Here is a 24,630-nt window from a genome sequence, read left to right on the forward strand (position 1 = left end):
TCACCCACACTTGTGTCCAGGAAAGCACCAGAGAATGGATGTGTAGCATGTTAACCCACAATTTGTTTCCTTTTGAGGTCATTTATGCCTTTTAAATCTACGTCTGCCAAAATCGATACGGTATTATATTAGTCTGATGTATGCATATAATAGATATGTATATGAATATGAGGAATAAAACGAGATTTGGACACTGTAATTGAAATAATATTTTTCCCATTCGAGAACAGTAATGTTTTCAAGGCTGCAAAAACGTGTACAGTTGTTAAACACCTTGTAAATAAAGACTTGTATAAAAATTAAACTGGGGTTTTTGTGATTTCTTTTGTCGTCCCGCCGAGTGGTGTTCAACTCGCTATGTTCTTGGCACATAGTAAGCGCTTAACAAAATGCCATTATGAACCCTGAACAAGTGCTTTTTTTTTTTTTTTAAGGGGGGGGGGCGGGAGGAGGAGCCAAGTGCGGCTGCGCGGGAGGGCGGCGGGCGCGGCCTCCTCTCCCCTTCCCGGCGTGCCGCGGCTGGGGAGGACGCTCTAGGCGGAGGCCCCGCTCTATGGTCGGCGCCGCCCGGAAAGGGAGGAGGGGGAGGGGAGGGGCTGCTCCGCGCTTGGGGCCGAGGCCGGGGGAGCCATGGAGGCCCAGCCGGGGAGCACGCCCGGGCCTCCGCCCCCACAGCAACACCACCACCACCACCACCACGAGGAGGAGGAGGAGGAGGAAGAGTTGGGCGAAGAGGAGGCCGAGCTGGGAGAAGCGGAGGGCTTCCCCATGGACTACGGAATGATGCGCCTCCATTCCCCCACCTACGTGCCCTACAGGTAGAGCCGACCGCAACCCCCCACACTCACTCACACACACACACACACACACACTCGCTCTCTCTCACACACACACACACACTCGCTCTCACACACACACACACACACCCACCCCGGGACCGGATGAGAGCGGCCCGGCCCCCCGCGGGGCGGCGATGGCGCCGGGCCGGTCCTGACCCCGGGGCCCTCCTCCCCGCCGACACACACCCGCATTCACTCGATCGTATTTATTGAGCGCTGACTCTGTGCAGAGCCCTGGACCAAGCGCTTGGGACGGACAGGTGCGCCCCACAGAGAGACCATCGCTGCCCCACGACGGGCTCACAGTCTAAACGGGGGGAGACGGACAGCAAAGCAAAACAGAACAAAACATTTATTTCTGTTTATTGAGCGCTTACCATGTGCTCTGTTTATTTTCATTCATTCAATCGTATATATTGTGCGCTGACTCTGTGCAGAGCCCTGGACCAAGCGCTTGGGATGGACAGTTGGGCCCCAGAGAGAGACCCTTCCTGCCCCACGACGGGCTCACAGTCTAAACCGGGGGAGACCCACAGCAGAGCAAAACAGAACAAAACATTTTATTTCTGTTTATTGAGCGCTTACCATGTGCTCTATTTTCATTCATTCGTATGTATTGAGCTATGACTTTGTGCAGACCACTGGAACAAGCGCTTGGGATGGACAGTTGGGCCCCAGAGAGAGACCATCGCTGCCCCACGACGGGCTCACAGTCTAAACGGGGGGAGACGGACAGCAAAGCAAAACAGAACAAAGCAAAACATTTATTTCTATTTATTGAGCGCTGACCATGTGCTCTATTTTCATTCATTCAATCGTATTTATTGAGCGCTGACTGTGTGCAGAGCACTGGACCAAGCGCTTGGAGTGTTCAGTTGGTCCACAAACAGAGACCCGCCCTGCCACACGAGTTCACAGTCTAAACGGGGGGGAGACAGAAGAGCAAAACAGAACAAAACAAAACATTTATTTCTGTTTATTGAGCTCATCATGTGCTCTATTTATTTTCATTCATTCAGTCATATTTATTGAGCGCTGACTATGTGCAGAGCACTGGACCAAGAGCTTGGAGTGTTCAGTTGGGCCCCAGAGAGAGACCATCCCTGCCCAATGACGGGCTCACAGTCTAAACCCCGGGGAGACGGACAACAAAGCAAAACATTTATTTCTATTTATTGAGCGCTTACCATGTGCTCTATTTTGTTAATACATTCAGTAGTATTTATTGAGCGCTTACTGTGTACAGAGCACTGTACTAAGCGCTTGGAATATACAATTCGGCAATAGATAAAGACCATCCCTGCCCAATGATGGGCTCACAGTCTAAACCTGGGGGAGACAGACAACAAAGCAAAACATTTATTTCTATTTATTGAGCACTTACCATGTGCTCTATTTATTTTGTTAATACATGCAGTAGTATTTATTGAGCTCTTACTGTGTGCAGAGCACTGTACTAAGCGCTTGGAATATACAATTCGGCAATAGATAAAGACCATCCCTGCCCAAAGACGGGCTCACCGTCGAAACGGGGGAGACAGACAGCAAAGTGAAGTGACTTACCCCAGGTCACGCAGCTGACAAGTGGCGGAGATGGGATTAGAACCCACGACCTCTGACTCCTCAGTCCAGGCTCTTTCCAGGGAGCCAATCTGGATTGTCTCTATTTGTTGCCAAATTGTACTTTCCAAGCCCTTGGTACAGTGCTCTGCACACAGCGCTCAGTAAATATGATTGAATGAATGAATGAAGGAGCTCACAGTCTGGAAGGGGGATAATAATAATGGTATTTAATCGATTGCTGTGTGCTGGCACTGCCCTAAGCACTGGGATAGATTGGAGATCAGTAAGGCGGACTCAATCCCTGTCCCATATGGGGTCCCCGGCCCGAGGGTGGGGGAAGACAGGTATCGAATCCACATTTTTCAGGAGAGAAAACTGACCTACGGAAAAAGTCAAGTGACTTGCCCAAGTTCAAACAGTTGGTACGTGGCCGAGGTAGGATTAGAACCTGGTCTTCTGACTACCAGATTCGTGCGCTTTCCACCAAGCACACTGTGTTACCCTTTCTGGAGTGGATGGCTGGTGCCCGAGTGGGTTTCCCCTTGGATTGGGGGTGTTTACAACAGAAGGGAGAATAAAACCTTGCTTTGAGAGCTTTAAGCAGCATTTTTTTTTTTTTTTTACAACTCCCAGGCAGAGGCAGGAGTGGAGAAGGCAACATACACAGGCAGAGAAGCTAGGTTGACCCGGCGGGAGTCAGAATTGGGATAGAGGGGAGGTGGGAGGGCAGGGAAGGCCAGACAGTGCCACCCAATAACCCAGATGGGTCAGCGAAGGGATGCTTATTCATTCAGTCATATATATTGAGCACTTACTTTGGTCAGGACACTGTACTAAATGCTTGGGAGAGTATAGTACAACAATAAACAGAAACATTCCCTGCCCACAATGAATGTATAGCCTAGAGGGGGGAGACAGACATTGATACAAATAAATAAATTACAAATATGTATATAAGTGCAGTGGAAGGTCGAACCCCCCCCCCCCATCCCCACACTGCTCTCAGGCCATGAAGCGCCACCGACACACAAGGTCTCCTGCCTCCTTGTTCTCTCCCATTTTGTGGGGGCTTAATTTATCAATGCCTCAGTTTCCTCATCTGTATAATGGAGATTAAATACCAGCTCTCCCTCCTAACTGGACTGGGAGCTCCAGATGGGACAAGGACTCGGGGTGACCTGATTATCTCACATCTCTCCTAATATTTAGTCCAGGACTTAATGCATAGTAAGTATGTAACAGAGGTTACGAGTAGACTAAGCTCCATGTGGGCAGAGAATGTTTCTGTTACGTTGTTATATGGTACTCTCCCAAGCGCTTAGTACACTGCTCTGCACACAGTAAATGCTCATTAAATACAACTGATTGGTCATTATCATTACCACCATCCTCTTGCCCTTCTCCTTGCCATAGCTGACAGGCTAACCTGGGCACCCAATTTCCTCCGTCAGGTTTTTTGTTGTTTTTTTTTTATTTTTATTTTTTATTCTCAAGGAGCAGACTCTCATCAGTACCCTAAGCCTGGTTTAGAGACAACCTTCCTTGTCATTCAGTTGAGATTGATTGACAGTTCTAATACCCGGATTTCAGTGTCTGACCTTTCTGCTAATCCCTGGATTTGATCTCCTGGGATGCTGCAGAGACAAATTGGATGGGTAATGCAACTGGGATTTAGGTGCATTGGTTTGCTGAGTTCCCGAACATAGTTTTTAAAGTTTTTTTTGTACGGTGCTTTTATTGACTGATTTGGGCTGTCTGGGCTGGGAGAAGTCTATAGATCTGTCAGTTGTATCTGTTCATTTAATAGTATTTATTGAGCGCTTACTAAGTGCAGAGCATTGTACTAAGCGCTTGTTGAGCCTCTACTGTGTGCAGAGCACTGTACTAGAGCACCTGGGAATGTACAATATAACAATATAGACATGTTCCCTACCCACACAACAAGCTTACAGTCCAGATTTTAGACTGTTCCTTTGTATATAGGCAGTGCCTTTTTAATAGTTTTTTTATGGTATTTGTTAAGCGCTTACTATATGCAGGCAACTGTACTAAGTGCTGTGGTAGATACAGGATAATCAGGTTGGACAGGGTCTGTGTCCCACATGTGACTCACAGTCTTAACCCCCATTTTATGAGGTAATTGAGGCACAGAGAAGTTGTGACTTGCCTGAAGTCACACAGCAGACTAGTTGCGGAGCCGGGGTTAGAACCCATGACCTCTGACTCCCAGTCCTGTGCTGTGTCCACTAGGCCACACTGCTTCACAAGTGTCTTCTGAATCTCAACCTGTAAACGATCAGGTTAAAACTATTCCAGAAAAAAAGGATAAATTCATTCCCTGATACCATTTTACCATAGAGAAAGTTAGAGTGACCTTTTAAAAGCTTAAGGCTTCCCTTCAAGAATTGAAAGCAAAGCCCCTGGATCCTATTTTGCATAAATAGTGTAAACTAACTCTAGGGCAGTGTTAAATTAAGTCAACCCCCCCCAGAGCACAGCTAAATAAGCGTGTTAGAAGCTCGCATATTAGTGGGAAATTATAGATGTATATAAATATTCAGTAAGAGAGGCAGATTACCTACTTAGTACTGCCCTTAATCCAAAACATATTACACATTAGAGTTCTGTACTACTTAGAGAAGCAGCGTGGCTAAGTGGAAGGAGCACTGGCTTGGGAGTCAGAGGTCATGGGTTCTGATACCCGATCCACCACTTATCAGCTGTGTGGCTTTGGGCAAGTCACTTCACTTTTCTGGGCCTCAGTTCCCTCATCTGTAAAATGGGGATGAAGACCGTGCGCCTCACGTGGGACAACCTGATTACCTTGTAACTACCCCAGTGCTTAGAACAGTGCTTGGCACATTGTAAGTGCTTACAGATGCCAACGTTATTATTATTCAATCAGCCAGACCACCTGTGCACCTTAAATTTCCCCTACTTTACTTGAGGAAGTGCTCCTCTTCCTCAGCATTCTTTTAAGAGAGCTTATCCCATGATATTTTCCCACATTTCTTATCTACTTTATCCTTGTCATTGCATCCCCCACTTTCTCACATTCCTTATGCCCAGGGGATTGTTTCAGGATCCACCAGGGGATGGGGGTGTTTCTGATAACATCAGCAATAGTGGCTGAGCATAGAAAACTTTCGGGTGATCATTGGATGGGGATGAGGAAAAACCCCTTTAAATGGGGCCCCTGAGTCACACTACCCAAAGCGAGGTCAAGGTTAGTGGACCCTGAAGATCCAGTCATCCACACCCCCTCATCCTAAAATAACCTTCATTCAGTAGATGACTACGTGTGTGTGTGTGTGTGCGCGTGCGCTTGGGCGCAATATGCAAAGAGTCGATTTTCTATCATTCTGATTTTAAAAGTCCTGTGAATTATCATTTGGAAAAAGAAACACAGTGTATACATTAACAGATTAGAATCTGAAAACAAGGATTTTAAATTAAGGCAAGAAGAGTCCTAGTGAATTATCTTTTGGAATAAGAAACACGGTATATAAATTAGACTAGATTCTGAAAACAAGGATTTTGAATTACAGCAAGATGGGTGGTGATCTTACTGTACTGCATATTGTAGTGGTTTTGTAGTCTGTAGTTGGCCTCAAAAAAATACTGTCCCTCTATTAAAGGTCTAAATTTGGAATGTCCTGGTATGGTAATTTTCATTTAAGAAGTGGAACTTGAGAACAATAACTGTTATTTAAAGAAAGTAGTCAAGATGAGCAAAGTGACTCATTTGTTTCATTTTGGAATTGAATGCTGTTGAAAGGAAGGTGAATGTGGAAAAATCCCTGACATTCTTTAATTCAACTAATACTATAGTCTTTTTTTTCTTTTATCTATGTGTCTGTCTTCAAGCACTGAAAAGAAAAATGTGTATTTACAGGAGCAGAGCAGAATGGGCCGATATAGAGCCGGTACCCCAAAATGATGGGCCAAATCCAGTTGTCCAGATCATCTATAGTGCCAAATGTAAGTTGGAGGGTGGAACGGTATGGCGAGGTGTGAGACGCACTCAGACTTAGCCAAAAAATGGCCATTTATCAGGTTTTCTTATGTGCCTCCTTTGATGTCAGATTGTTTTTTCCATTTAAAAAAAACTGGGGAATGGATGATCAGTCTACTTTCCGCCTCTTCTGTATTTCCTGTCATTATTGATCCTTTGTTAATAATTATGGTACTGGTTAAGCACTTAATATGTTCTGATAACTGGGGTTAATCAGGTCAGATGCAGTCCCTGTCCCACAAGGGGCTCCCACTCTAAGCACACATAGGGAATGGAAGTATTATACTAGTCCAGAAATTAGGTTAAGGTAGAAGTGTGGGCCTGGGAAATGAGGTTAGGGGGATAGGACCAGGATGAGCAAATTTTTTGTTTGGTTTTGTGTTGTGCACGCACGTTTGTGTGTGTTTGTGTTTTTAAGGCAGACTGTGTGGAAGAGTGGAAGATGGGCAAGTTTAAAAAAACCCAAAAACAACACTAAACTAACCTGATGACAGCTGAGTGCATTGGGGACTCTCTTAAAAGAACACCACCACCAATCTTTCACTATACCTTTGTTGGTCACTTGAAAAGGAGAACACCTTATCTTTTATTTTTATTAGCAACTTAGCATTGATGCAGTATTTTTTTAAGTGGCATTTGTTTAGCGCTTACTATGTTCTAGGCCCTGAACTGAGCACTGGGGTAGTTACAGAGTAATAGTGTTGGACACAGTTCATGTGGGGCTCACAGTCGTAATCCCCATTTTACAGATGAACTGAGGCACAGAGAAGTTAAGTAACTTGCCCAAGGTCACACAGCAGACAAGTGGCGGAGCAGGGATTAGAACCCAGGTCCTCTGGTTCCCGGTGCTCTTTCCACTAAGCCAAGCTGGTGCTCTCTGGTGACAAATTCTGCAAGTTTTGAGTTATTGACTTTACCCGGATCATTTCTAACGCTTTTGTTTCAACTATTCTTTTCGCAGTTAAGGATGTTTATGATTATTTTCGGGCAGTTTTGAAATTGGATGAAAGAAGTGAACGGGCTTTTAAATTAACTGGTGATGCCATTGAGTTAAATGCTGCAAATTATACTGTGTGGTAAGCCATTTATTTTTCTCTGTCAAATAGCGCATGTGGATTGATCTTTCAATAGCAGAGTCTGTCTCTTTGTATCTCTAACATATACTGTGCTCCCTAACCAGTTTTAAAGTTCACTCATTCGTATTTATTGAGTGCTTACTGTGTACAGAGCACTCTACTAAAATCTTTGGAGGGTACAGAGTAACAATAAACAGACACATTCCCTGCCACAACAAGCTTACGGTCTAGAGGTTCTTACTTGGCTTCAGGTAAAATTCTTCCCAGTGCCATTTCTTGCCTGCCTTTTACCGCCGAATTCAGTGACTGAATCTCAACCCACACTTGTCCCGGTCACTGAACGAATACCTGATAGCTCAGCACAGTACACACTCACACCAGCATGAATCTAAGGAGTGCAGAGCACTTGCTTGGCTGGAGCCCCTGAGCTTTTGGGAACTTGAGGCTGCCTGAGATTCAGGGAGCATGTCTACCAACTCTGTTGTACACTCCCAAGCGCTTGGTGCAGTGGTCTTGTCCACAGTGAGTGCTCAATAAATACCATTGATGATGATGCAGACCATTTTCCTGCTCCAGGTAGCTTGCGGACAGGTGGGAACAGTTCCAGTTTGGCTTTCCCTCTCCCCTTTTCCCCAAGATGATTAGAGACTCTTGGGGTTTCCCTAAGCCCCTTCCCGGGACACTGGGAACCCCAGGCTCCATAGAATCTGATGTGTTCAAAAAGTGCGTAGATCCAGATGAGAAGAAAAGACAGCAGACAGTATCTCTGATATTCCCCTTCTCAAAATGTTAATATGTGAGTAACTAGTTTGTGCATCCTGCTGTCTTCCAAGGCTGAAGTTTTCTTAGCTTCCCAAGGACTGGGAAGCCACTGGGAGGCCACTGGTGCTACTGGGTCTTGGGATTTTTATGAACTCCTATGGAAGGTTCTAGACTGTGAGCTCTTCTTATGGGAACAGAACGTGTCTGCTAATTCTGCTGTATTGTACTCTCCCAAGCGCTTAGTACAGTGCTCTTCACATAGTAAGCACTCACTAAATACCATTGACTGATTGATTGAAGGTTGGTGTTAGCCATGACACAGAATATTCAGTAAAAGGTTCTGTTATAAAATATTACTACTTTTTAATGAACAGTCCTTCCTGAAAGTGTCTAGAATATACCCCCTTGTAATTCACAAGAAGGTGTTTTAGTTGTAGTGGAATCTATAGGAGCAATGTTTTGTTCCTACTTGTAGTGGGGCTTACCATCATAATAGTAATTACCAATCATGGTATGTGTTAAGTGCTTACTGTGTGTCAAGCACTGCTTTAGGGCTGGGGAAGATGTTAATCAAGTTGGACACGGTCCATGTCCCACTTGGACTCACAGTCTTAAGTAGGAGGGAGAACAAGTGTTGAATCCCTAGTTTATAATTGAAAAAATTGGGGCACAGAGGAGTTGACTTACCCAAGGTCACACAGTAAGTGGGAAAGCTGGAATTAGAACCCAGGTCCTCCAACTCCGGAGCCCAGCCTTTTCCCACTAGGTCTCACTGCTTCCAGTATTTATGTGAAGGATGAATAAGCAAGTGAAACAGACACAGTTCCTTCCCCTTAATCAGGAAAAAAGTACCAATAAAACAAAAACCTTACAGTGATCACAGTAGCCGGTGCTACCTGTAAGATGGGAAATGGGCATTTTGTACTGGCCTCAGTCAAGCAGAGATATTTAATGAGCATTTACTGTGTGCAGAGAACTGTATTCAATGCCGAATTGTACATTCCAAGCACTTAGTATAGTGCTCTGCACATAGTAAGCGCTCAGTAAATACTATTGAATGAATGAACTGTACTAAGCACTTGGGGGGGAATATACTACAACATTGCTAGTAGACAAGATCCCTGCCCACCAGGAGGTCTCATGTAAAAAAGGCTTTGAAAAACTGTTGTTTTCTAAAATAAAAATTTAAGATGCACTACAACATGACCACATTAGGTAAGGTTTTAAAGGCTAAAGTCAATTTTCTCTTATTTTAACAAAGTTTAGGACTAATTTTACAGATTATTAAATGGGTAAACTACTTTAATAGTATTGGTCTTGGCTTGCCAAAATATTTGACATCAAAAGCTTATAACTCTAGTCCAATTGTATTGAAACATTGAAATATCTTTAACTTGTGTTTTATGTTGTTGCTAGGCATTTCCGGAGAGTCCTCTTAGAGTCACTGCAAAAAGATCTAAATGAGGAAATGAACTATATTACCACAATCATTGAAGAGCAGCCCAAGAATTATCAAGTTTGGTAAAATGCATTTTTTTCCACTCTTTAGACTCCATAGTGTTGTAATTTTCAAAAGCTTAATTGTCTTTCCTGCCCTGGTTTGTTTCAACTTTAACAATTAAATTATATTTACTTACATGTTCTGTAGAAACTTCCTTAAAGCTTCAAAGCAGAGTGATTTTTTTTTATTCTATAAACACACCTCTGGAGCCCTATTCTAGTTTCAGCTGAGAAAACAGTTACAAAATGAATATTGTTTAAATTTTTTCATTGTTTCTGTTATGGGCATAAACTAGATCTGTAGCATCTTCTAACGTGGTAGGTGACAACTCAGTTGCAAACTTTCTCTCCAGTAGCTCACTTTTATACACACAAGAAGTTGGTTTGAAAGCCTATTTTTCTTTTATTGCCCCCCGGGGTGACTCGAATAAAAAAAAAAATGTCAGCCAAACCAAAAAAAAATGAGAGAAATGAAACATTAAACTAGAAATCTTTTTCTGTTGTTGCCCTCTTAATAGATTTAAAAAAAGTCACCCCAACTACTCCGTTTGAAGAAATATAGTGGTAGATTTTTTTGTTTTTTTTTTACTTTTAGATTTCTTCCAGTAGAGATTAGAGGAAACCTCATGTGTTCTCGGTTTCATGAAAGATCTTGCTTATAAGTAGTGATATTTTATGAATACCATGTAATTACAAACTGGATTGTGTACCTAATTCTCCCTGGTCTTGGGGACAGCAGCTCAAAATGGGTTTGTTTGGAGTTTTTTTTTCCTCCAGAAGTTTCCCATACCTTAGGCTTTTCATGATTTTTATTATGTTCCAAAAGTGCAATAGATTTTTCCCTTGTGACCTTGTTCACTCACAAGATACATTAAGTAGACTGGCTCTGAAACACTAAAGGGTATATGAATATATAATAAACCCTAGCAGATTTATGATTGTGATCAATGAAAAGATGTCTGTTTGAAGTGAAGACGTAGAAGTTAGAAGGAAAGAAACTGCAGAGGGTCGAGAGGTATGTGTTTGTGTGTGTGTAGGGTAGGAGTAAAATACACGAATGTAAATTGATGTACAGAATGAAGAGGATGATAGGAAGCAGAATGAAGGAATTGAGTTGAAGGTTAAAGAGGAATTGAACTTGCTGTCAAGAGAACTAGGCTCCACTCCTTGCCACTCTAGGTGCCCCGGAATCACTTAATACTGTAGTATCAATTAGTAATATTTCCTGAGTGCTCTCTGTATACCCAGCACTATACTAGGTGCTTGGGAGAGAACTTGCACTAGAGCTGGTAGACACATCCCATGGCTACAGTGGGCTCACAGTCCAGTCAGGGAACAGGCATCATTAAAATAAATTACTGCTGGGGGAATGGAAGAGTATGAGGATTTGTACTTAAGGGCTGGGGATGTGGGAGAGTGAATATCAAATTCCTAAAGGGTACAGATCCAACTGCATAGGCAAAATGGAAAGTGAGTGAATGGGAAGAATGAGGGCCTGGTCAGGGAAGCCCTCCTGTAACTGCTAATGTGCCTGTGGAAAAACCTGTATCCTCAGTGACTCAGACTGACACACTCTGGGGATGGGGCAGATCGGAACCTAGCATGTCCTGAAGAACTGTAGAAAGACATGTTTTAAACAAGCTGCAAAGCTGAGTATGGCTTGTTTGGGAAGCTGGGTGAGTTCAGAGGCCAAATCGGCACCCTCGGCTTGTAGGGAAGGAGAGTGACTCTCTAAGCCATTGTCCCCCTCAGCTAAACCACTCTCCTGTCAGTATGGATCATTTGACATGGTTGGACACATGAGGCTCCCAGCCTTAATGCTCATTTTACAGATGAAGTAACAGGCACAGAGGAGTGAAGTGACTTGCCCAAGGTCACACAGCAGACAAGTGGCAGACCTGGGATTAGAATCCAGGTCCTTCTGACTCCCATGCCTGTGCTTTATCCATTAGGCCACACTGCTTCTCTATCCCTTTCTGACCCCATTTTATAGACACCTTATCTGATATTTACTGGGTATTTTCAAGCACTTAATGTGATATTGCATATCGTTAAAACCACAATAAGGACTTGATTAACCACATACTTGTTGAATAACACGTAATTGCAAATAACCACGAGTGGAAAGACTGATTATCCTAGGGTGCGGCCAGGGTAAAGCTGGTTGGACTCTTTGAGTGAATTTTGTGTTACTTTCAAATAAAAGAAAACACCTCCCTCTCTTGTGGGTTTAGGCATCACAGGCGGGTGCTGGTGGAATGGCTGAATGATCCTTCTCAGGAACTTGAGTTTGTTGCTGACATTCTCAATCAGGATGCAAAGAATTACCATGCCTGGCAGCATCGACAGTGGGTCATTCAGGTATTGCTTTCTCTGTTGTTAGAGCATTTTTCACATTTTTTTAACGGTAATAATGATTGTGGTATTTTTTTAAGCCCTTAAATGCCACTTCTTGTACCCAGCACTGGTGTAGATATAATATTGGCAGATCAGATGCAATCTGAACTTTAATCATTTTTCATTCAAATAACATGTGAAGTGTGCTGTTTTTGGAATCTGTTAACTGAACGAGCTGGCTGTTTTGCATATTAGATGATAATGCTTGGTATTATCATCATCATCAGTGGTATGTATTGATGCTTACTAGGTGCGGAGCACTGTACTAAGTGCTTGGGAGACTACAGTACAGTAGAGTTGGTAGACATTCTCTGACTGCAGTGAGCTTAAATTTGGAATGTTATTTAAATTTTACAGTTTGTGCAGTCTATACAATCAGTGACTAAAAGAATGAGTAAATCTAATATCTAAGGGTCCATTTGCAGAAAACTTTGTGTTAAATATATTTTTAGACCTGTTTTTAATGATAATTTTTTCCTTGAACTTGTAGTGTAAACGTGATAAGTATACAGTGGAACAAAATGGGTAGTTTTTGCCTACATACTTTTAACATAATAGTATCATTTTAGAAAGGTTTACCTTACAGTGATTATATTGCTTTTCATTTCTACCCTCAAGTTAAAATTCAAGCTCAGTATAAAAAGGAGGGTATAGATTCAGCTTCCACTCTGGGAATTTACTTACTGTTTTGTACATTGAAAGGACTGACATTTTTGCATTCTTTCTAGGAAATGCTACTTCTGGAAAAAAGTTTTTTTCTTAAAATATTCTTGAAATTGAATGTAATTTAGCAATTGCCATTTTGTGTAATTTAAAAATGTCTTTTTAGAGGGTTAGAATTGGAGTGCCGCAAAAGATTGCATAATAACATAAGATGTCATTTTAAGCCAAATCTGGTCCATCTGAAGGAACAGCGTGACCTAAGGTATAGAGCACAGCCCTGTGAATCAGAGGACCTAGTTTCTAATCCCAGCTCTGCTATGTCCTTGCTCTGGGACCTTGAGCAAGTCACTTAACTTTTTCTATGCCTGTCTGTTACCTCATCTATAAAATGAGGATTCAATCCCTGTTCTCCCTCCTACTTAGACTGGATCAAGAACTGTGACCTGCTTATCTTGTGTCTTCCCCATTGCTTAGAATAGTGTAGAGAAGCAGTGTGGCAGATAGGTTAGAGCCCGGGCCTGGGAGTCATAAGGTCATGGGTTCTAATACCAGCTCCACCACTTGTCTGCTGTATGACCTTGGGCACATCACTTCACTTCTCCGGGCCTGAGTTATCAGTTACCTCATCAATGAGGATGAAGACTGTGAGCCCTTTCTGGGACAGAGACTGCATCCAACCCAATTTGCTTGTATCCACTCAGGGCTTAATATAGTGCCTGGCCCGTAGAAAGAAACTGCTTAACAAATACCTTTATTATTATTATTATTGACGTAGAGTAAATGCTTAACAAACACCACTGTTTTTATCATTATTATCTGGCCCAGTGTCCATTCTGACATCTTATCAGTATTGCCGTGTCCTCTAAAAACCCTAACTTTTCCCATTTCATCCTTAACTTCCCCTCTAGTGATCCATCTTGTTTAGTACTGAATCCAAACTCCCTTTTAAACCCCCTGATATATTCCAACTTCCTTGAATAAAAAAATTTTGTTTGCCAGCCACTGTGAAGAATCATTTCCTTTTCTTTTGAACCCACCAACTTCAAACTTCAGTGTCCCTCATCCTGGGATTTGGGGACTAATGAATAATTCTGTGTGCCTGGGCTATACTACTTATGATTTTGTGTAGGCAGGGGGTGTGTCTACCAACTCTGTGCTCTCCCAAGCATTTAGTACAGTGCTCTGCACACAGTAAGCACTTAGTAATTGATTAATTTAGTGTGCATTCTCTTAGCCTGAGTCTTTCTTCCCTGAAAAATCTTCATCTTTTCAAGCAGTCCTCATATTCATTCATTCACTGTGTGCAGAGCACTGTACTAAGTGCTTGGGAGAGTACAATTCAGCAACGAGACAACCCTACACAACAACGGGCTCACAGTCTAGAAGGGGGAGACAGACAACAAAACAAGTAGGCAGGCATCAGTATCCCCAATCATCTTGGGTGCCCTTCGCTGAGCTTTCTGCAGCTCTATCAAATCCTTAAATTGGCAACAATTTCTGGGAAGCAGCATGACCTAGTGAGAAGAGCACAGGCCTAGAGGTCAGAAGACCTGGGTTCTAATTCCAGGTCTGCCACCTGCCTGCTGTGTGACATTGGGCAAGTCATTTAACTTCCGTGTGTCTCCATTTCCTCAACTGCTATTGCCAAATTGTACATTCCAAGTGCTTAGTACAGTGCTCTGCACATAGCGCTCAATAAATACTATTGAATGAATGAATAAAATGGGGATTCAGTACCTGTTGAATTAGACTTGAGTCCCACATGGGACAGGGATTGTGTCCGGCATGGTTAACTTGTATCTACCCCAGCATTTAGAACAGTGCTTGATGCATAATTAAGCACTTAAATATCAGTACCAAAAAAATCAGAACTGCACATAGTAGTCCAGGTGTGGTTTTATCATAGTTTGTGTAGTGGGGAGTGGATCATTTTGATTAAATCCAAATGTCATGCATTAGTACCTTGGACTATTTTTCCATTATCTTTTATTTGCCTTCCTTAGAGCTCATATGCCACCTAAATGGCTTTAAGGTTTTTCAGTTATCCCCATATGCACAGCAATTCACACCCAGATGACTTTAATGCCATGTGCATAGTTTCTTCTTCTAGATCCCTCATTCTTTAGGGATCCTACCATTTTTACTTATCTTTCCTTAAGGGATATCTTTGTTGGTGGAAGGGTAGGGTGAGGTATGAGGTATACTCAGACTTAGCCCCCAAATTGCCATTTATCAGCCACCTTTGTTTTCAGTTTTTTTTCCATTAAAGAAAAATTAAGGCATGGACAATCAGTTTACTTGATGCATCTTCTGCATTTTTTGTCCTTATTGATCCTTTGCTAATAATTAAGAATTTGCCAAATGCTTACTGTGTGTAAGCAGTGGGGTAGATAAAAATTTAATCAGGTTGGATGCAACCCATGTCCCACATGGGGCTCGTAAGCTCATTTTGGGCAGGGAGCGTGTCTGTTTACTGTTGTATTGTACTCTCCCAAGTGCTTAGTACAGTGCTGTGCACACAGTAAGCATTCAATAAATATGGCTGAATGAAAAATTGACATTTATCTCTACCCACTGCTTTCTCTATTTCTGTTAGTTTTCTCTTAGTGAGAAAATATATTCTCCAATCAATGATTACTCATTAGCTTTTTAAAGTCTCTGGCATGGAACTGGTGAAAGACTTTTTACAAATGAAATTATATTATGGTTATGGTTCCCCTCTATCCACATACTTTTGGATTATTTCAGAGAACTTCAGTAGATTAGTGAGGCATGACTTCCCTTTACAAAAGTAGATCATCTAGTCTCAGGTGTTCACTGATCCTAAACTGGTAGAGTCTATCTACTAACTTGCCAATCACTGGCTTATGTGATTGGCAGGATCACCTGATATTCTGATGATTGCCATTCTAGATCATTTTCCTCCCTGAGGGTTGTCATGGGCACTGAGGATAAGTTGTCCTTCTGGTTCTCTAGTCAGTTTCCTGCTTTTGATATTATTTCATTAGTAATTTTGACATCCTTGAAAAGTACTCTTCAAACGCCTTTTAGGCCTAACTAATATTCTGTTTGAACCTGATATATTACTCTCTATGGGCTTTCCTCTTCTCACCCAAATGACTTTTCCATTTATTTAAAGAACTTCCAAGAAGTCTCCTGGACCTTCCCGGGCAAATATGGTCGTCTGATTCTTAAATATGTTCAGGAAAATAATTCCAGTAACTTCTTTACCTATTAGATTCTTACCTAAAACTGTTTTTTGTTGCCTTTTTTATTTATTTTTAATGTTATTTGTTAAAAGTGTTTGCAATATGCCAGGCACCATACTAAGCCCTGGCATAGGTACAAGCTAATCAAGTTGGACACCGTCTCACAGGCTCACAGTCTTAATCCCCATTTTATAGATAAGGTAACTGAGGCCCAGAGAAGTTAAGTGACTAGCCCAAAGTCACAAGGCAGACAGGTGGCAGAGCCGGGATTAGAACCCAGTTCCTCTGATTACCAAGCTCTGGCTCTTATCTACTAGGCTACACTGCTTCTCATGTTGCCACAACCAAGTGCCATTCAGAGGTGTAGAAGAATAATTGCCCCCATTTTTCTTCTATCATTCATTCAATCGTATTTAGTGAATGCTTACTGTGTGCAAAGCACAGTACTAGTTGCTTGGGAAAGTACAATATGACAATAAACAAATATATTCCCTGCCCACAATGAGCTCACAGTCTAGCTTATTTTAGCTAGCTCAGCTTCTCTAATAAGCTTTCATTTTCCATGAGACCACCGTTGTCTTCCTCAGTCTTCGCTCTTTCAAATATTGCAAAAATATTTTTGGAGGATCCTCATGAACTCGTTCACTTTGCTTTTTGCTCTTCTAGTAATAATAATAATAATAATGTTGGTATTTGTTAAGCGCTTACTGTGTGCAGAGCACTGTTCTAAGTGCTGGGGTAGATATAGGGTAATCAGGTTGTCCCTCATGAGGCTCACAGTCTTAATCCCCATTTTACAGATGAGGTAACTGAGGCACAGAGAAGTTGTGACTTGCCCATAGTCACAGCTGACAAGTGGCAGAGCCGGCTTTCGAACCCATGACCTCGGACTCCCAAGCCCGGGCTCTTTCCACTGAGCCATGCAATTAGCAAGAGACCTTTCCCTAGCTAGGCTATGTGATTTTGCAAAGACCCTTGCTGGGCAGCCCTGATTCGTAAAAGATTAGCTGCTGCCACTTTCCTTTCCCAAACAGTCCAGATAACAAAAACTTTCACTGATTCTCACTCTAGACTGTACACTTATTGTGGGCAGCGAATATGTCTACCAACTCTGTTGTATTGTGCTCTCCTAAGCACTTAGAACAGTGCCCCGCACACAGTAAGCCCTCAATAAATATCACTGGTTTTCAATTTTCCTGATGGAACCAATATTGAATGTCACAGACAGTGTTATCCCCCTTTCAAACCCTCCAAGTTTCTCCAAACTTGGTACAGTAAAGTAAGCATGGTGTTTTTACCAGGTCTGAACTAATGCCGCTTGCAGTAGGAAGTATACAGTCTGTGGATTTTATAGACCTTAGAACAGTGCTTTGCTCATAGTAAGCGCTTAACAAATACCATTATTATTACTATTATTATTAGGTGCAAATGAAAACATACTATTTTTATTTTCTCTTTTAGAAGTTCAAGCTTTGGGATAATGAGTTGGAGTACGTAGACCACCTTCTGAAAGAGGATGTGAGAAATAATTCTGTTTGGAACCAAAGACACTTTGTAATTTCTAATACATCAGGTTACAACGATCCTGCTGTCCTGGAGAAAGAAGTCCAGTTAGTAGTACAGTCTTTTCTTGCTTTTGTAGTCCCTTTGATTCTTGAGTTGCTGTCATGAGCCAAGGAAATAGATCTTTCTAGGTGCCAAAAAGATTTTGCCATTCATTATTGGCAGAGATTATGTGCTGGTAATAATTGCCAATGTACCATTGGTTAATGTAGGGTTTTAGACCAAAACCTGAATGGGAAAAAAAAATTTCAAAGTAGTCTAAAATCCTTAGCCACACTGGTACATTGTAAGATAGCAAAGGCATTCTGATTTAGCATTTAATTTCCTTTTCCATTTCTGTCATGTAGTGGTGGTTAGCCAACCCTTCCTTGACTGTGTGAATTGTTTATTTTCTATCAGATCAGACTTGAAATATTTTAAGTTATGAAAAAGCTAAATGTTTTTAAATGAAATGTGTCTTTTTAAAGCATAATTTGATCATACTTATAATTTAAGAATTTAGCTGTGCAGCTAATTTGGATTTAATAGTTCCCAAGTAAAAAACCTGGCTTAGATTAATGTAATGGAAACTGTCCATATTTCCTGTCCATATTTCTGAATTCACCATCCAGAATCAGTGCTTTGTCAGACCACTCAAATTCTAAGGCTAGAAAGGAAATTAAATTAAAGACCTTCAGAAAGACAGACCTTTATTGAAAATATTGTAAGATTGCCATAAAGTCTCAATTCCTGAGAAAACTTCTAGAAGACCTTTGCCATAGTCCTGGTTGAAAGTTTTTTTATGACCATATAACCTGTTTTTTCTTCTTGTATGTATGTATACAAATACTGCTGTATACTGGTTAACACACTTAATTGGTTCCGTGAAAATAGTGTTCAGTGAAAGACTAACAAGTTGAAATGTAGTTTCCCATAGGGATCCAAAAATCGATCAAAATAACATATGATTAAAATGACAAAAGACAAATTTAGATACCTGATCAAAAAGTGTAAAAGTGTATCCCAGAATATTCCAGTAAAGTTTGAATTACGTTTTTGTGGGTACCTATGTAAAGTTAGTGTTTCATTTCAAAGTTATTTGGGGGAAAAAAAAGTCATCTTGTGCTAACAGGTACTCCCTTATCTATGCTAAATAGATTTGCCATTATTTTTGCTAAATTGAAATGGTCTTTAATCGCTCATCTAAAGTCAGTTAAAATATTTCAGAGTGAAAAAAAGACAGGCTTAAACCAAGGTGTATTTTGCAGCATATCCAGAATGCTGTAGGGGAAATAGATTATAAAGCAGAGTGACAGTAAATGTGTAGAAGGGATGAAATGACCAAAATGGTTATTAATGAAGTCTGTCTTTCACTGTGGCCAGTTTTGGGCACAATTACTGTAGTCTGAGAAGTCACTAATCTAGCTTGGAAGTAGGTCAGCCTGCTTCAATTCCCCCTATATTTCTATAATGTACTTTTACATTATACCTAACCACTTTTTTTTCCCTTTCAGATATACTCTAGAAATGATAAAGACAGCACCACATAATGAAAGTGCTTGGAATTACTTAAAAGGGTATGGAATTTTTGATAAGGGCTTTGAGGGGGTGAGAGGTGATTTCAATTTTCTGTTTAATAAATATAATTACACCTGTGCCATGTTTTAATTTTAGGGGCTTCAAAGTTTTACCCCATAAATGTTTAAATACCAAACTCATTTTTGATACTGGTGTTTGATTTTTGATAAATGTCAGGCTGACTCTTGAGGGATCCGTGGTAAAGTGCAATAGGGAGAGTAGGATAAATGAACCCCCCCCAATCAATTGATGACGTTTATTGATTGCTTACTATGTGCAGAGAACTGTACCAAACACTTGGGGAAGTACAGTATAACAGAGTTTGTAGGCACGATCCCAGCTTTCAGTATAAAAGGGGAGACAGACATCAAAATAGATTAAAGATAGGGGAAAGAGTAGAGTATTAAAATCTCATTTTTGCAATGGTGTCAGTTTCTTTCCTAGCCAAACTTTTTTCCAGAACTTGGACCAATGGTAAAACTGATTTGGCTTGTTTCATCACCTTTATATCCCCAACCTTACCTCTAGTGAGGTTTCTAGCAAGTTATGAAATGCCCAAAAGATAACCAGCTAGATAGAGGAGAAGACACAGAAGGCCTAGCTCACCCATTATCATTAATAACTATTGAGCACCACTTTTGCACAGAACACATATCTTAGACATTGATCCACCAATTTAATCCGGACCTGATAAATTATAATTGACTCTCAGGGGTTCTCAGCTTTGGACTCTTCATCTGGGTTTTTGTTTCTTATCACAGACTCCTCTGAGGGTTTTCAGCCCTGTCCCCAAGAAAGAAGGATGTATACATTTTTGGGTGTGCCCTTCTATCATTCTTTTGATATTAACACTGACTTTCCTTCAAGCGGTGGTATACTAGTCAACAAACAGGTATACCTAGTTTTCCTATAATATGGAAGTTGTGTTCTTGCAAAACTCAGCTTTTAGGAAAACTCATGCCGCAGTTCTTACCCATTCTGAATGTTTCATACAGGAATACAAACTTTTTTCCAACTCCAGTGTACTGTGAACACCAAATGAGCTCGTGTTTTCCACAGACATTCCCTAATTCCCTAGTGGGCAGGGAATGTGTCTACCAACTCTGTTGTACGGTACTCTCCCAGGTGCTTAGTACAGTGCTCTCCAAGCAGTAAATTCTCACTGATACCAGTGATTATTATTGAGTAATGACTTTCCAACCAAAATGAGTAGTTCTAACAAGTGTTAAGAACCGAGCATACACATAACACCCAACGTTATGTGGAATTTAGCACTGATCAGTATACTTTGCCATTTTAATGTAAAATTCTACATTTGGCATATTGACAAAGAAGGGAGAACAAGGGGGGAAATTTCCCATCTATGAATAGTTTTAAATTCTCAGCTGTTAACTTTACATTTATGCAGTAGTAGTGATGAAGAGATTGGTAGGTTGTCATTATAAACTATTTTTATCATTTGGAAACCTACACCATCTCCCCCTGAATTTTTAGTAGGGAAATAAAGTGTGGGAGGAAATGTACCCAGAACTGCAGTATACCATGGGTGGGATATTTTGGGAGCATATGCTTTTTTTCACTTTGTCCGTTAGCTAGCTAACCCTGACTCTAGACAAGAACAAGGGAAATTACACTATTAGAATGATGCAGTGAAGGATAAAATTGAGGGTGAAGTTCAAAATATCTTTTGAACCTTCTAATCAATCAGTGGTATTTGTTGAGTATTTAGCATGTGCAGAGCACTGTATTAAGCACTTGGGAGAGTAATACAACAGAGATGGTTGGAGCTTGCAGTTTAGAAGGGGAAACAAACATTAAAATAAATTGTGGATACAGACATAAGTGGTGTGAGGCTGACACTGGGGTGACTATCAGGTGCATAAAGGGTACAGCTCCAAGTTCATAGGTGATGCAGAAGGGAGAGGAAGTAGGGAAAAGGAGGGCTTAGTCAGGGAAGGCCTCTTGGAGATGATGTGATTTTAATAAGACTTTGAAGTTGGGAGAGTGGTGGTCATTTGAAGGGGGAGGATGTGGGCAAGGGGTTGGTGGTGAGTTTGAGGAACAGTAAGTAGAATGGTGTTAGAGGAGCAAAGGAGGCAGGTGGAGTTGTAGGCAATCAGCAAGGAGAGAGTGAGCTTTAAAGCAAGTAGTAAGGAATTTTGGTTTGATACACTGAAGTTCTGGAGGAGTGGAGAGACGTGGACTGAACTTCTCTTAGAAAAATGATCCGGGCAGGTGGAGTGAAGTATGGCCTGGAGTGGGCAGGGACAGGAGGCAGGGAACTCGATGTAGTATTTGAACTAGTATTTACACACTAATACTAATAATGTAGTATTTGTGGTGGGATAGGAGAAATGGTTGCTTGGATCAGTGTGGTAGCAGTTTGAAAGGAAAGGAAGGGGAGGATTTTAGTGTTATTATGAAGGGAAAACTGACAGGATTTCATAACAGCTTGAGTATGTGAGTTGAGTGATAGATGAGTCAAGGGTAATGCCATTATGGGTGTGTGAAACAGGGAGGATAGTGATGTTATCTACAGTGTTGGGAAAGATGGGAAGGAAAGAATTTGGCTGGAAAGATGAGGAATTCTGTAGTCACAGGTGCCCTTTTTTATTTCGAGGGCGGGAATGAAAAGGGTGCAGGCCTTTTAAAGAGGAAACTTATGAGATGGGCTTTGAAGAGTAAAGATCTGCCCGGGGGCTTTTTAGCTCCGTTTGGAAACTCATAGCTCTTTCAGGTCTCGCTCAAAACCTGTCAAGTTTGGTCGGAGATCTAGGATGAGCAAAACCAGAATTCTAGCTCAGGAACCTATGAAGGTACGGACACCAACTTTCCTCCTCTGCTAGAAACCTATAATAGTAATAATAACTGTGGTATTTGTTAAATGTTTATTATGTGCCAAGCACTGTACTAAGAACAAGATAATCAGGTTGGACATTGTCCCTGCCCAACATGGGGCTCATAGAGTAAGGGGGAGACAGAACAGGTATTTAATGTTTAGACTGTGAGCCCGTTATTGAGCAGAGATTGTCTCTATCTGTTGCTGAATTGTACACTACAAGCGCTTAGTACAGTGCTCTGCACATAGTAAGCGCTCAATGAATACTATTGAATGAGTGAATCTCCATTTCACAGATGAGGAAATTGTGGCACAAAAAAGTTAAATGACTTGCCCAAGGTCACACAGCAGCCAAATGGCAGAGTTAGAATTAGAACCCAGGTCCTCTGGCTTCCAGGCCTGGCTTCCAGTGCCTATTAATTTGCTCTTTCCTCAAGAACTAATTTATTCTCTCTGCCTCGCCTTTAAAAATACCCAACAAACTTACATGCCCTTTTCTGTATATTTTGTGGGTGATCTTATCAGTAGCCTAAAATTTTAAGCAAAGCCTAAACTTTACTTTGTCTTCTTCATCCAAATTCTAAATTTTCTCTTCTGCAGGATTTTGCAGGATCGTGGCCTCTCCAAGTATCCCAATCTGTTAGAGCAATTGCTAGGGTTACAGCCAAGCCACAGCTCTCCCTACCTGATTGCCTTTCTTGTGGATCTGTATGAAGACATGCTAGAAAACCAGTGTGACAACAAGGAAGATACATTAAGTAAAGCATTAGAGGTGAGGGGGAGGGTTTTCTATTGCTCTAATACCTTGAATGTGACAGTTTTAAAATGCTTCACAAATGCTAATTAAGCCTCACTTTATCCTGGTGGGAAAGCTAGGTCCAGCTCACTTTTGATTTCCCACTGATATAAAGTCATAGCTAAGATCAATCAATCAAGCATGAGAGAGAGAAAGAGAGAGAGGAACACTAAGGGTACTTCTCAAATGTTGATCATGAATTTTAAAAAAACCACCACCTACCAGCTGAAATTGAAGGGATGGAATATATTGGTTACTTTAAAGTAAACCCACAATTCTAAATCCCTGTAATAAATGGAGAGTGGTGTTTTGGGGTGGGTTTTTTTCCTCTCCCTCTCCTCATTTTTCTTTCTGGTCCTAAGGATTGGTTTACACAATACCACTAAGTCATTTATTAGCTTTTAGGTGAAAGAGCCACCATAAAATCAGAGGGAACTTGTTTTAAAGTGGGTTAATTTAGTACCTGTTATGCAGATTTTGACAATACTTGCTTAAGGCAGAATTTTAGCCTCCAAATTAACAGCATAAGGGGTCTGGTTCTCCTCCTACTCTCCTCCCCCCCCCTCCCCCATTAAAAGAGGTTACAGGCTCACACCCCAATACTTTAACTTCCACTGGGCCAGGGAAGTAGTAAGGAAAGTAAAAACTGTTAAGCAAGCTTGGATTCCCCCTAATGGTATAGGAACATTTTAATGTGTAACATTAAAGCATTAAAGCTGTCCCAACATGAAGATAAGCGGAGAAACTGCCTTAGTGGCCTTGTTAAACACATTCTAAAATGTTAAAACATTAAATTGTTTGGTAAGTTAAATGAAACACTTTTCTCATTTAATGTTTTATTTTTTTCTTTATTTCTAGTTATGTGAAACTCTAGCTAAAGAAAAGGACATTATAAGAAAGGAGTACTGGAGATATATTGGAAGATCCCTTCAAAGCAAACACAGTACAGAAGGGAACCTGCCAACAAACAAGCAGCAATAAGAGGATCAAGAAGATTGTGTTGTGATAGTTTTACTTTGAAAAGTGACTCTGAGAAGGGAAGTATGTGGTTTAAAACTAGAGATGTCATTCCCTTTTGCCAGTGTGGTGTGACAAAGAAATGCACTGCACCAGTATTGCTTCTAACAGGAACTAATAACAAAATTTACCATGTAATAAAATATTGGCACTGCTGCTTCTCAAACAAGCTGCAGGCAATTAATTTGGCTGTCTTTGAGATATGATCGTCCCCTTAAAAAGTACTTGATGAAGGAGTTGTTTCTTAACAAGTAAATCTACTTTTGCTCAATTCTAAAGCCCTAAACATTGTTTTATTTTCCATCCCATACTACCCAACTCCTTCCTAAAACAGTATGTTTAAGATTCCAAAGTAACCCCCCCAGTGCCCGAAGGTAACTTATATATATTTAAAGCAACTGAAATTTAGATTCTGTAAGCAAGGAATACAATTTTTGCCTTACCTTAGAGCCACCATGCCTCACTGACAATATCTTGCTATTACTGTAGCCAACTAATGCCAACATAATGGTTTTGTAATAAAACTGTAGGTGCATCTAAAACAAGGATGTTGTAATGTGATCGTTCTTTTCTCAACGCAAGATTTAACTGAGTGTTCAAGGGAGACTTAAATCATACGAACAAGGGAGAGATTGAGTTTGTAAACATGTTCAAGGCCCATTTAAAGTGAGTATTACGTTCAATAAAATGTAATTGAAGGATATTTTAAAACATTTCAGCGCCAAGACAGAGAGTCCCATTTGGCTTTTTATTGTTCAGTTGTCAACTGCATGATGAAAAGCTAACCTTATTCTTCAGTAGCTTCCAAATGCTTGAAAAGAGGCACCCAAAATT

At 41.1% G+C, this 24,630-nt stretch overlaps 1 protein-coding gene across 1 annotated transcript; it reads left to right on the forward strand.

Moving 5' to 3' along the window:
• The first annotated feature begins 581 nt into the window (after positions 1-581).
• On the forward strand, positions 582-24,341 carry FNTA (farnesyltransferase, CAAX box, alpha). The gene is made up of 9 exons (XM_029066125.2): positions 582-818; positions 6,298-6,383; positions 7,379-7,493; positions 9,672-9,776; positions 11,990-12,116; positions 17,486-17,634; positions 19,081-19,143; positions 22,584-22,755; positions 23,638-24,341. Exons 1-9 carry the CDS (start codon positions 631-633, stop codon positions 23,758-23,760), a joined length of 1,128 nt encoding a protein of 375 aa, XP_028921958.1. The 5' UTR covers positions 582-630; the 3' UTR covers positions 23,761-24,341.
• The last annotated feature ends 289 nt before the right edge of the window (positions 24,342-24,630 follow it).

The sequence above is a fragment of the Ornithorhynchus anatinus genome, chromosome 5, assembly GCF_004115215.2.
Source record: "Ornithorhynchus anatinus isolate Pmale09 chromosome 5, mOrnAna1.pri.v4, whole genome shotgun sequence".
In the NCBI taxonomy this organism is placed as follows: domain Eukaryota; kingdom Metazoa; phylum Chordata; class Mammalia; order Monotremata; family Ornithorhynchidae; genus Ornithorhynchus; species Ornithorhynchus anatinus.

Bases quoted from the DNA above. Each gene is read 5' to 3' on its own strand.
- FNTA (XM_029066125.2), top strand. From the start codon at position 631: ATGGAGGCCCAGCCGGGGAGCACGCCCGGGCCTCCGCCCCCACAGCAA. The intron at 7,494-9,671 runs GTAAGCCATTTA...TGTTGTTGCTAG, and splicing joins GCTGCAAATTATACTGTGTG to GCATTTCCGGAGAGTCCTCT. The intron at 22,756-23,637 runs GTGAGGGGGAGG...CTTTATTTCTAG, and splicing joins CATTAAGTAAAGCATTAGAG to TTATGTGAAACTCTAGCTAA.